General features: G+C 39.1%; 1 protein-coding gene across 6 annotated transcripts in view; it reads left to right on the top strand.

The window, feature by feature from the left end:
* Window positions 1-14,136, top strand: part of LOC107757665 (CREB-regulated transcription coactivator 3-like) — a 65,938-nt gene that overhangs the window by 9,792 nt on the left and 42,010 nt on the right. For all 6 annotated transcript variants that reach the window (XM_016575254.1, XM_016575248.1, XM_016575244.1 and 3 more), the window contains exons 2-3: window positions 8,114-8,224; window positions 9,428-9,556. In XM_016575254.1, the coding sequence (XP_016430740.1) occupies window positions 8,114-8,224; window positions 9,428-9,556 (240 nt within the window). The remainder of the gene's footprint in view (window positions 1-8,113; window positions 8,225-9,427; window positions 9,557-14,136) is intronic.

The raw sequence follows: 14,136 nt of genomic DNA, 5'->3' as shown, positions 1-14,136 counted from the left end.
ACTGGACAATGATGTAATCTGCAGAATTTACACTTCAATTATGAGACTACAGTGTTTCCCATACATTGATTTATTTGTGGCGCCCGCCACAATATCAAAACTGACCGCCACAAATAGATTTTCCAAAAGGCTTTGACTTCGTTGAATAAACATGAGCACTGCACGTTTCAAAATCGAAACCGTGTGTTTTTATATCACTGTATTGCTGAAGGAAACCGACTGTCTTCAGAAAATTGGATGTCATTTTCATTTAATCTTGCATGTAATGTCTGATAAAGCAGTGTTTTTTTGAGCGGAGCGCTGCTTTGTGTACAGCCGTTACCAGGGAAACCTTGATCTCTACTACTCCAACAGCGCCTCCTGCTGGCAGAGAATGAATTTGCATATATATGCTGCCACAAACAGAGTGTAAGTCTGTGGGAAACACTGGACTATGGTAATAAATAAATTCAACTGTATAACAGTTTCACTGCAATTCATGTTATAATGTTAGAATTAAAAAACAATAAACATAATACATATGCACTTATCTGTACATAGTAAATGCAGTTATTTTTAAGCGGTTGTTGACATCCTATCTGCAAAACGTGATTTAGCCAAAAAAAACAATAACGTTACCACTCTAATATGTCTTGCAATATCCGTGCGTGCAAAGGTTATGTGCAATCCTCTTGTTCAATATTCTCGGGGTCTGAGTCCGGCTCAAATTGATATGGCAATATTGACGTCATCCTTAACTAAACCGGAGCAGACAGAACTTGCTGCTTTGGCAAGGGGCGGGGCAGTACTGAAACACCGTCTAAGCTGTTTGCCAATCATAACGCACTGGGACAGCTAACCAATCACAACACATTTTGTTTTTCGGAAGGCGGGCCTTCATCAAACCCGGAACTAATCGAGCCGTTTGTGCCAGGCTGGGGAGAAAGGTATTGTAATAATGTAAATTATGTATTGTTGGTCGGCGCCACCTAGCGTGCAGGCGTGAATTAGCAGAAGGCGAACAATCGTTTCGCGTTCGGTGTGAAAGCACCGTTTGTCTGCGATTCGCCTCGCTTTTCGCATCGCACTCAGTGTGGAAAGGCCTTTACTTGATCTGGACAAACTATGGGAAGCCAAACGCACCGAAGGTCGGACGAAACAGCGCGGTACTAAAGAGCTCATGCCGCACTGACCTGACATAGGCCATTGAGCCGCGCGAACGACTAGACAGCACAGGGACGGATGGACGGCGCGGTGCGGCGCGTCGCAAACATTATTCTAACGTTACTCATACTGCTCCACAGAAGTTCATGTGTTTTTCCCTGCACGTAACATAATGAAGATCAGTATTGTTATTACATTTAGCAGTAGTTGTACTTTGAATAATACAAAGAAATATTCTTTATAAAAGTGAACGCTCAGCCACGTCTTCCTAAAACGGCTCGTTCAAACATGCCCCCACATGTCTATGTCACGGTGTGGGAAAATTTGCATAACACCGCCCAAATGTATCTGCAAAGAAAGAAGGCGTAACTTTTATTCTCGCTGTATTGCCGCCGCCAAGACGCTCGTGGAGATGCTGTTTCATTTGCGAAAAGAGGACACAACTAGAAATCAGTGGTTAAGTTTTATTTACAACACTGTTCCAGAACAGTACAACCCAAATATTAGAGTGTGTGCAGTGCATTTTACGGAGGAAAGTTTCCTGAACCTGGTAAGGGGCGTAACATTTCCGTCACACGCTTGAGGTATTCGGCCAATCACAATGCACTAGATAGCTGGCCAATCAGAGCACACCACGCTTTTCAGAACGATAAGCTTTGTAAAAATCGATGCGTTTCAGAAAGGCGGGGCATAGAGGAGCAACAATAATGTACAGTATGTGGAAAATAATGTGTTTTTTTAACCTTAAACCGCGTAAACACTGCGTTACACCAAATACACAAAATAATGTTTTTTAGCAACGTCATATGACCCCTTTAATCAGCACTGTGTTGTATTTTCTCTTCCGCCATCGCTGTTCTGACTCAGAGGAAGCTCATTTGCTGCTCATATGTCACTCATATTACGCGCATCTATAATAGAGAATATTATATTATATATAATATATTGTTATATAGATCAGTGGTTTCTACCCCGTCTCTTCCAATGACGAACTTACACTAGTGGATGGGTAAGCCATGTAACACCAGAATAATGTCTGAATAAAAACAAAAGAATAATGAGGATTACATCTCATAACCGTCCTGGTAGAGGTCACAACGCAAAGAGGAGAAAATACTGTAGCAGTTAGAGCAGCTCACTGTTCACAAAATATCTGATCCTGAATATTGAATTGGGGTGGGGGTTTATATGAATGTATCTCTGAGAGGAACTGACTGTCTTCAGAAAAGTTTAGATATTTTCTTTTCATCTTTCCTCTGTATAATGCATATTAAAGTAGTGGCTATAAATGCCGCACTGCTTTGTTTACAGCGGTAACCAAGGAAACGCTGTATCGCTGTTGTTCCATAAGCGCCTCCTGCTGTCAGAATTTGCATTTTCATTTAGCCCGTCTGCTTGATAAAACAGAAAGCTTAATAAATGTGATAAACCGTGAAACCGCCAGAATCCTAAAAAACAAAAAAAAACGGGTGATACAGATTTTTGGTCAAACCGCCCAGCACTAGTCAGGTAACTATAGGTCTTTCACCAGTGGGAAATGTTTTAGCAGAAAGCAGCTCTGCCTCAGACTGCACTCTGTCTCTGTGTGGAGCCTGTAGGCGGGAATGAATGAATATGATCCGCCAGTTCATGATTTGGCTGCCTTCTCTTCTAGGGCGTGAGAACATGTGGTTGTGTCATAGTAATTTTCAGAGTTTAAAGTCATACCTCTTTACAAACAATCTGCCTTGACAATGGAATGAGCCCTGGAGGAAAATGCTTGCATTTCAGAGATGTTAAAAATAGCAAGTTTGTGGTTTAAAAGAGCCTTTCTTGAATTGTACACATTTTTAAACATTGTGTTCTGTCACAAAGTGCTCACTACTACATCCATAATTCCGAATGTTTCTATGCGCAGAGCTGACAGCCAAATACTGATTGTTGTGAGAACTGTGCTTTTCAGAAAAAAAATACACTTGTTAGCAAACCTTGTTAGCAATGATCCACAAATGAAATGAATGTTTACTGTTGCTTGTGTGGCATTAATCCCAAAGGAAGCAGCTAAATCTGTCAGAACTACCGGTTGAGATGAAATGACTAACAATATTTCTGGCTTCTCAAAGTGATCACATTTCATTATGTTTGATTTCTCTTGAGCCACTCAAATGAAAAACAGCAATGCCACAGTGTTTACACTTTAATCTTTTCGAGGAAGTTAAGAACCTATATGGTGTCTGCACATTAAACTGGTATCAACAAAGGGATCATTTGACTTCTTTTTTTTTTTTTTTTTGGTCAAACAGTTGTCATTTTTTAAAAACAAGAAAATGGTTCAGAATTGAGTATGCCATTTGATCATCTACTTATAGAAACAGAGCGGTAGTGACTCTTTCCATTTTCAGTAGGATTTGATAAACAGAAATGTAAACACAACTTGCCCATTACAACACTTGTTGTCTGTAAGCCTACATGTTAATGTACATGTTACTACATGTTTGCATGCAGGAAGTCATCCAGCTGCTGGTGTGCTGATTGTCCATTGGCATGTCCAGCCTTTGCAAGTGGTAGTGGATCAAGGTGTCTCTGTTATCTTTAGAGATCAGCACAGATTTTCAGGCTTTCACACATTTATTGGTAAAAATTAACAATATAAACTAAAACTGAGAATTTAATGCACTGCTGCATATGGAAAATGTTGAACAGGGGAACTAAAGAACTTTCAATGTTTAGTTTAATTTTAATGTAAAATAATGGAAAACCGTTTTTGGAGGTTGTAGTAATAATAACAGTGGGTGATGTTGACAGGAGAGGAAAAGCATAAGCTTAAGCAAGCTGCCCCAGGGAAATCCTCTGCTTCACTAAGCAGCTTGGTGCTGCTCCACAGCTGGGGTGTCATTGTTTTGATAACGGCGTACATTGAAAGGCTCGATGTGACACTCCATGACCCCTGAGTGTGTGCTGAGAGCGAGGATCTGTGCTTGTTTATTAACAAGCCCGTGTTTCTAAGCTGTCTGCCTGGAACAGTGTCAGCAATGGGTTTGAAGTAGCACTTTTCTTAGTGCTTTTAAACTGAGTGATGTGAGTGAGGTAATATTTTGTGTTGTGTTGTTGTTGTATGGCCAGTCTTTTTAAACACAATAATCTTGAGTGAGGTTATGTAAGTAGAGGCCAGTGTGGGCAAAGCATGATATATATGAATGTGTTTCTCCCATCTAAATAGGACTGTGCTGCTCATTGAAGTAAAGTTGGCTTTTTAAATCATAAGGCAAATTGACCAAAAACATTGACGCATCATGCACTTCACAGATTTTTGTCCAATCAAATGCTTCCTCTAAAACAACCTGTCACAGACTAGCAGAAAATTATGGTTCATTGATCGCTGTTCTGACTCAGAGGAAGCTCATTTGCTGCTCATATGTCACTCATATTACGCGCATCTATAATAGAGAATATTATATTATATATAATATATTGTTATATAGATCAGTGGTTTCTACCCCGTCTCTTCCAATGACGAACTTACACTAGTGGATGGGTAAGCCATGTAACACCAGAATAATGTCTGAATAAAAACAAAAGAATAATGAGGATTACATCTCATAACCGTCCTGGTAGAGGTCACAACGCAAAGAGGAGAAAATACTGTAGCAGTTAGAGCAGCTCACTGTTCACAAAATATCTGATCCTGAATATTGAATTGGGGTGGGGGTTTATATGAATGTATCTCTGAGAGGAACTGACTGTCTTCAGAAAAGTTTAGATATTTTCTTTTCATCTTTCCTCTGTATAATGCATATTAAAGTAGTGGCTATAAATGCCGCACTGCTTTGTTTACAGCGGTAACCAAGGAAACGCTGTATCGCTGTTGTTCCATAAGCGCCTCCTGCTGTCAGAATTTGCATTTTCATTTAGCCCGTCTGCTTGATAAAACAGAAAGCTTAATAAATGTGATAAACCGTGAAACCGCCAGAATCCTAAAAAACAAAAAAAAACGGGTGATACAGATTTTTGGTCAAACCGCCCAGCACTAGTCAGGTAACTATAGGTCTTTCACCAGTGGGAAATGTTTTAGCAGAAAGCAGCTCTGCCTCAGACTGCACTCTGTCTCTGTGTGGAGCCTGTAGGCGGGAATGAATGAATATGATCCGCCAGTTCATGATTTGGCTGCCTTCTCTTCTAGGGCGTGAGAACATGTGGTTGTGTCATAGTAATTTTCAGAGTTTAAAGTCATACCTCTTTACAAACAATCTGCCTTGACAATGGAATGAGCCCTGGAGGAAAATGCTTGCATTTCAGAGATGTTAAAAATAGCAAGTTTGTGGTTTAAAAGAGCCTTTCTTGAATTGTACACATTTTTAAACATTGTGTTCTGTCACAAAGTGCTCACTACTACATCCATAATTCCGAATGTTTCTATGCGCAGAGCTGACAGCCAAATACTGATTGTTGTGAGAACTGTGCTTTTCAGAAAAAAAATACACTTGTTAGCAAACCTTGTTAGCAATGATCCACAAATGAAATGAATGTTTACTGTTGCTTGTGTGGCATTAATCCCAAAGGAAGCAGCTAAATCTGTCAGAACTACCGGTTGAGATGAAATGACTAACAATATTTCTGGCTTCTCAAAGTGATCACATTTCATTATGTTTGATTTCTCTTGAGCCACTCAAATGAAAAACAGCAATGCCACAGTGTTTACACTTTAATCTTTTCGAGGAAGTTAAGAACCTATATGGTGTCTGCACATTAAACTGGTATCAACAAAGGGATCATTTGATTTTTTTTTTTTTTTTTTTTTGGTCAAACAGTTGTCATTTTTTAAAAACAAGAAAATGGTTCAGAATTGAGTATGCCATTTGATCATCTACTTATAGAAACAGAGCGGTAGTGACTCTTTCCATTTTCAGTAGGATTTGATAAACAGAAATGTAAACACAACTTGCCCATTACAACACTTGTTGTCTGTAAGCCTACATGTTAATGTACATGTTACTACATGTTTGCATGCAGGAAGTCATCCAGCTGCTGGTGTGCTGATTGTCCATTGGCATGTCCAGCCTTTGCAAGTGGTAGTGGATCAAGGTGTCTCTGTTATCTTTAGAGATCAGCACAGATTTTCAGGCTTTCACACATTTATTGGTAAAAATTAACAATATAAACTAAAACTGAGAATTTAATGCACTGCTGCATATGGAAAATGTTGAACAGGGGAACTAAAGAACTTTCAATGTTTAGTTTAATTTTAATGTAAAATAATGGAAAACCGTTTTTGGAGGTTGTAGTAATAATAACAGTGGGTGATGTTGACAGGAGAGGAAAAGCATAAGCTTAAGCAAGCTGCCCCAGGGAAATCCTCTGCTTCACTAAGCAGCTTGGTGCTGCTCCACAGCTGGGGTGTCATTGTTTTGATAACGGCGTACATTGAAAGGCTCGATGTGACACTCCATGACCCCTGAGTGTGTGCTGAGAGCGAGGATCTGTGCTTGTTTATTAACAAGCCCGTGTTTCTAAGCTGTCTGCCTGGAACAGTGTCAGCAATGGGTTTGAAGTAGCACTTTTCTTAGTGCTTTTAAACTGAGTGATGTGAGTGAGGTAATATTTTGTGTTGTGTTGTTGTTGTATGGCCAGTCTTTTTAAACACAATAATCTTGAGTGAGGTTATGTAAGTAGAGGCCAGTGTGGGCAAAGCATGATATATATGAATGTGTTTCTCCCATCTAAATAGGACTGTGCTGCTCATTGAAGTAAAGTTGGCTTTTTAAATCATAAGGCAAATTGACCAAAAACATTGACGCATCATGCACTTCACAGATTTTTGTCCAATCAAATGCTTCCTCTAAAACAACCTGTCACAGACTAGCAGAAAATTATGGTTCATTGTAAAAAAAAAGTTGGTTGCAGCAGACAGCAGGTTTATTAAACTGCTGCCATTTTAAGATCTAATGTAATGAAGCACATCTGATTTTCTCCCAACTGTTTACATTCACTTAAGACATCACAGGCTGTGTTTTTGTGAACCTTGTGTGTTTTTGACAGTTTAGGTGGAATAGGCACAATTACATTAATTTCCAACTTGACTGCATTAGACTTAATTGTGAGTGAAGAGTACACTGAGACCCTTTTTACAACCAAAAGAACCAAAATTCCACTCACAAGTTCCGGTACAGTGTGAGTGTGAAGAGAACTGGGTTCTTTTTGTTTTAGTTCACTTTTGGGTCAGTGAGAGATCTCTGAGAGTTTAGACTTTTTTTTATTTTTTAAGAGAAGTGTGAACACCCTTAAAGTCTAAATGAAAATCCACTAAGTAAGAGCACGTTATTGATCTAATTGTGAGCAATTAATCCATGTATATCTTTCATTTTACATTTCTTTTTGACCTTGTAATTTTAAATTATTTCTTGTGAGTATGTAGATTTTGCCTACCTTGTTTCTATTTGAATGTAATTTTTTGTCGTTATGCTTATTTTATTTCTGCGATGTGAGATATTTATTGAATTGCAATTCAAATGGCAATTCCAATATCTGTCAAAACAACTGCAATATAATTCAGATGATGCCAGATGTTTTGTTTTTTTTTGCCAAAATTATACAGCTTTACAACTAAGCAGTATGTAGCTAAGGTTTTGTGCTCTGGCTTAAAAATATCAGTGTGTTGGATTAAAAAATCGACTCGAGTTTATGTGTAGTAACCCATTGATATCACTAAATGAGGTCAGTCTTTGAGATTCAAATTTTGTCCTTTGGTTAGTGGGAGGAAGGAACGCCTACTGATTTGCTTGTGCCTGATCAGAATTGATAATTTTCATTGTTTACCCTTGCTGCACAACAAAATCCACACTGTCCTCCAGCTTGGGCTCAGAAGTACACTTAAAACTAATCCCATTTCCAAGAATTAAATACATAAGTTACAAAAACAACTAAAACGCCTCGGCAGACTTTCTCTCTTCTTTCTTTTCCAAATGCATTCACTGTGTCTTCCTCTTGATTAAAGGTGCAGTTCCAGAAGATCCAGCAGCTCCGTCTGTCACAGAACCGGGCACAGTACTACGGTGGCTCGCTGCCCAACGTCAACCAAATAGGCAATGCCAGCACTGATTTCCAGGTACCTGGGTTGCCCTCCATCCTCTTATCTAAGTCTACTAAATCTGTCCAGCAAGTCATGTTCATTTAGGAGAAGATAAGCCCCAGCCATATACTCCGTTTTTCTACCCTCAGATAAACGATAGAGATGGCAGTGTAGTAACCCATTGATATCACTAAATGAGGTCAGTCTTTGAGATTCAAATTTTGTCCTTTGGTTAGTGGGAGGAAGGAACGCCTACTGATTTGCTTGTGCCTGATCAGAATTGATAATTTTCATTGTTTACCCTTGCTGCACAACAAAATCCACACTGTCCTCCAGCTTGGGCTCAGAAGTACACTTAAAACTAATCCCATTTCCAAGAATTAAATACATAAGTTACAAAAACAACTAAAACGCCTCGGCAGACTTTCTCTCTTCTTTCTTTTCCAAATGCATTCACTGTGTCTTCCTCTTGATTAAAGGGGCAGTTCCAGAAGATCCAGCAGCTCCGTCTGTCACAGAACCGGGCACAGTACTACGGTGGCTCGCTGCCCAACGTCAACCAAATAGGCAATGCAAGCACTGATTTCCAGGTACCTGGGTTGCCCTCCATCCTCTTATCTAAGTCTACTAAATCTGACCAGCAAGTCATGTTCATTTAGGAGAAGATAAGCCCCAGCCATATACTCCGTTTTTCTACCCTCAGATAAACGATGTCAAGAGATGGTAATTGCAAACATTCTCCTTAAAAAACAAAGAGTGTATTTGTCCCAACCTCTTAGTCTGCCCTTACTTCGCCTACTCCTTCAGTACACGGCTTTCCCCACAAGTACACCTGATACAGCAGTGCGCTCCAAGAGCCGAAGAACTGTATCTGTGTCTATCCCCTATGGAGAACAGTGTTGTATACCTTCAGGTGAAACCGCTCTTGTTGCTGTGAATAAAGCTTCCTTGAGACATAGAGCAGTGATCCCTACTTTTTGTCTGCCATGAGAAACCAAACCTAGAGAGGTAAAAGCACTTTGGAGTAGAGTGAATTCCCCTGGGAACATAAGCTAATGGTGGCACATTGAAAACTCTTGTGTGTATTTTTTGTTTGTGTATTGTTGCGTGTTTTTTTCAGTCCTGCAATATGGACGCTCTGATGTCTTTTCTCTAACCATTTTTACTGTTTAAGTCATATATATGACAGATTCCTGCATTTGTGAGGAAAATGTTAACCAAGAAGGTTTTTCTCCACAGGGGACTTTTCCCTCCGGACTGGACTCTGTGCGAGGGACCAGACACCATGGTCTGGTGGAGAGGGTTCATCGAGACCGCAATCGGATCAACTCACCGCACTGCAGGCCCATCGACAAGCACGGGCGGCAGATATCCTTTAAGTTCACTAGTGTAAAGACCTTTGTAGAGGAAAAAAGTGATCTGTGAGGGTCTTTGCTTACGCTAGTAGATGCAGAATTTTTATGAGCTCACAATGTTGTATGTGTCATACATGTTGACCTTTGCTCATGTGGGCAGCTTTTTTGAGGCTTCAGGCTGTGTGATGATCCTTTATGTATTAATATTCCCACTGCTGCACCGTGGGTGTGAATGAGTGGGTAACTGCAATAACCTGCTGTTTCTCCCCGCTTATGTTTGTTTTGTTTTTTTTCTTCCTGTGAGAACTGTTTAGAGATTTGAATATCAGTACTCTGGTGTCCTCATTAGTGTGTATTGCGCATTCTGCCGCTAGTTCTACATTCATTCAGCACGCAGGTTGGTGAAATCACTGGCTACGCCGGCCCGGCTGGTCTTTTATCCTCCTCGGTTGTGTAGTCGATGGATTTCTTTCATCAATTTTTCAGTGGTTGTCTGTAAGCTTAATCGTCTGTGGGCTCAAAGATAATTTCTGTCTGCAGATTTAGCTTAGTGCTAAAGATTAAATAAAAAATAAAAAGGCCCTAATGCCTTCTGAGTTGCCATACTGTTTTGAAGATGTGGAAGTCATGAACAGTCTTCCACTGATCTAGTTTTGATTTCATATTCATATTTTTGAAGCCACCCAGAGGTTTTGAATTATCTAGTACCAGAGTAAGAAGCTACTCCGTAGTCTTTAATATTGGGATAGTTTGTGAACGGTCCACTTGCTCTGATGCCGTGCCATACGGAGAGACAACAAAGTGAGGGAGACAGAAGAAAAAAAGTGTGGCAGAGTTAAGTTACGTAAGCGCTTTGAATGATGGGTTCAAAGTAATTCCACACGGTGTGCCACGGCCGCCCTTGTTCTTTGAGCGGGAAAAGGCATTTGTGACCGCAGTCATGCTAAAAACGGCAAGACCTGTTTGTCAGAACTCTGGCAGCTCTGCTCTGTGAATTGAACCACTCCCTCCCCAAGAGCTGAAGATATTCTGGCTTATTCTCGTGGGTTCTTCAGAGTTTTTTTCTTCATCTCGTTGTCTGTTTGTGATTTTTGATTGTTCTCATTAATTGCTAAACAGTTGTTTCTAGTTGTCTCTGTAACTCTGAAAATGATTTTAATTAATTTTCATGGGTTGTTAACTTGTTATCGTCTTCAAAGGTCGTTGCTTTAGGCTCAAAGCTTTCAGGTTTTGTTGTTGTTGCTTTCAGTTCGAGTTCAGCATGTGTTTCGTCCCTGTGAATAAGAAGGCTTACTAACACTCATTCATTTGATGCAGCAAAGAGTCCAGATTGATGTAGTTCAATTCCCACTCATTCTTCAGTGACTTGTTAGTACGGCTGGGCGATATGGCCAAAAATATTATCACGATCAAATTTTTCATATCAGTCGATATTGATAATTATCTTTCAGGTTTAAAGGCAGATTTTTGCTCCTAAGTGAAAGTTGTAGAAACAAGACTTGTGGCTTTACTACTCTTTATGGTCAGAGCGTGACAAACACTTCACGCTTTTGAATTCTTTACACTTTTCCAGTCATTTTTCCTTAACAAAATAAATATCTTAATAGAAAAAAAGAATTCCTCAGTTTCTGCATGTTCTAATGAGTGATATTGTTTCAAATCATGAAACAGGCTTGTGTTGACTTTGACATGTATCCTCGGCACAGTTTGCAGTGCAATGGTCTTTTATCCTCCTCGGTTGTGTAGTCGATGGATTTCTTTCATCAATTTTTCAGTGGTTGTCTGTAAGCTTAATCGTCTGTGGGCTCAAAGATAATTTCTGTCTGCAGATTTAGCTTAGTGCTAAAGATTAAATAAAAAATAAAAAGGCCCTAATGCCTTCTGAGTTGCCATACTGTTTTGAAGATGTGGAAGTCATGAACAGTCTTCCACTGATCTAGTTTTGATTTCATATTCATATTTTTGAAGCCACCCAGAGGTTTTGAATTATCTAGTACCAGAGTAAGAAGCTACTCCGTAGTCTTTAATATTGGGATAGTTTGTGAACGGTCCACTTGCTCTGATGCCGTGCCATACGGAGAGACAACAAAGTGAGGGAGACAGAAGAAAAAAAGTGTGGCAGAGTTAAGTTACGTAAGCGCTTTGAATGATGGGTTCAAAGTAATTCCACACGGTGTGCCACGGCCGCCCTTGTTCTTTGAGCGGGAAAAGGCATTTGTGACCGCAGTCATGCTAAAAACGGCAAGACCTGTTTGTCAGAACTCTGGCAGCTCTGCTCTGTGAATTGAACCACTCCCTCCCCAAGAGCTGAAGATATTCTGGCTTATTCTCGTGGGTTCTTCAGAGTTTTTTTCTTCATCTCGTTGTCTGTTTGTGATTTTTGATTGTTCTCATTAATTGCTAAACAGTTGTTTCTAGTTGTCTCTGTAACTCTGAAAATGATTTTAATTAATTTTCATGGGTTGTTAACTTGTTATCGTCTTCAAAGGTCGTTGCTTTAGGCTCAAAGCTTTCAGGTTTTGTTGTTGTTGCTTTCAGTTCGAGTTCAGCATGTGTTTCGTCCCTGTGAATAAGAAGGCTTACTAACACTCATTCATTTGATGCAGCAAAGAGTCCAGATTGATGTAGTTCAATTCCCACTCATTCTTCAGTGACTTGTTAGTACGGCTGGGCGATATGGCCAAAAATATTATCACGATCAAATTTTTCATATCAGTCGATATTGATAATTATCTTTCAGGTTTAAAGGCAGATTTTTGCTCCTAAGTGAAAGTTGTAGAAACAAGACTTGTGGCTTTACTACTCTTTATGGTCAGAGCGTGACAAACACTTCACGCTTTTGAATTCTTTACACTTTTCCAGTCATTTTTCCTTAACAAAATAAATATCTTAATAGAAAAAAAGAATTCCTCAGTTTCTGCATGTTCTAATGAGTGATATTGTTTCAAATCATGAAACAGGCTTGTGTTGACTTTGACATGTATCCTCGGCACAGTTTGCAGTGCAATAATAATAATAATAATATTACATTTTTTAGTCTCTTAGAAATGCACATTTGACAGTAGCTTGAGTTGACCGTAGTAGTAGCTTGAGTTAGGATGCAGATGCAAATTTATGTTCATTATCAAAAACAGTAACATCTGTCAAAATTGTAACAATCTCATTTTAATATGGTGAAATTGAACTATTCTGACTGTTTGAGTTTCATTAAAATTAACCATTGGTCTTCCATAGTAGCACACATTTAGATCATGATAACCACAATTAAAACCACACATCACACCTCAATACCATGGTAAAAATGTAACCGTAACTATGGTTTCTAGGTGTTTGTATGAAAAACAATAGTCTAAATACATTTAGTATAAATGCATAAACACTATAACTTAATCACAAAAAATACTGTAATTATATTCCATTAATCCTTTTATACATTTAATACATATCTAAATTAATAATATAATAAAATTTGATATGAATATCCAACATTTCAGCCACAGTACCATGGTGCAGTTTGTGTTGCTACAGTAAATCCATGATAAATGATGGAGATCTTCTTACTGTATCTTTGCGCAGATTTTCTCCTGTTTGTCTGTGCTGTTTCATCTGGCTTTAAGCTAGTTTAAATCACTAGTTTAAATAAACATTATATTTAACATTGATCAAACTCTTGGTATGGTTTTATCGAGGAAAATCATATTGTGATAATTATCGTTATCATATCGTTATCGTTAGTGGTGCATCACTTTTACTTTTTCTCATACTTAAAGTTAGGTATTTAAACAAACCCCTGAGTGTTTAACTTGTAAATATATAATATTAACTTGTCCTGCACATTTGTAACAATGATTTTTACATTTACATTTAGGCAGCTGCTTTTACCAAAGCAACTTACATTGCATTCATGCTCTACATTTTACCAGTTCATGCATACCCTGGAAACTGAACCCATGACTTTGGCGTTGTTAGCGCCATGCTTTACTGTTTGAGCCACAGGAAGAGCATGCTTTTATTTTTCTAAGCAATCAAACTTACAGTTTTTATCAGGTACCACTCAGAACATTGTGGGCACATACACACTGCAAAGTCTAAGAAGTGAATCCTGCAAATTATCTTTTGTTCGGTGTGTACAGAGTCACTTCTGAAACTGACGATTGAAAACCTTAATAATGTTCTGGCATCTTGCATCCATGAATGATAAATAAGAATGCAAACCAATATTTGCATATTAATCCAATGTTTAACCAATAGTTGTGACCAAAATTAAAATTAGTGACTGAAGAGGCATTATTTCTGGCAAATTTAAAGGGGCTCTGAAATGCATTTTCAGATCTTTATATTATTTCTGGAGGTTAGCATATATTTAGCAAAGATATTGGCACCATAGACCGTATAAAAACATGGACGTAGTGTCCGTGATGTCACCCGTAGGTTCCTGAAGAGCGTTTTTGAAGCTCAAAGTGGGCGGAGCCGGCCGTCGCCATCTTTGCAGCGCGTCACCGCGCGTCACTCCCGGATAATCGAAAATGGGCAAAAAGGCGGGAGCTGGTTGCTGAAACCACGCCCACCTAACTCGACGGTGGTGACAGCAGC

The sequence above is a fragment of the Sinocyclocheilus rhinocerous genome, unplaced genomic scaffold (genome assembly GCF_001515625.1).
Source record: "Sinocyclocheilus rhinocerous isolate Xijiao unplaced genomic scaffold, SAMN03320098_v1.1 scaffold252, whole genome shotgun sequence".
In the NCBI taxonomy this organism is placed as follows: domain Eukaryota; kingdom Metazoa; phylum Chordata; class Actinopteri; order Cypriniformes; family Cyprinidae; genus Sinocyclocheilus; species Sinocyclocheilus rhinocerous.
The sequence above is the reverse complement of the archived record's forward strand: the minus strand, read 5'-3'. Positions and strand labels throughout refer to the sequence as shown.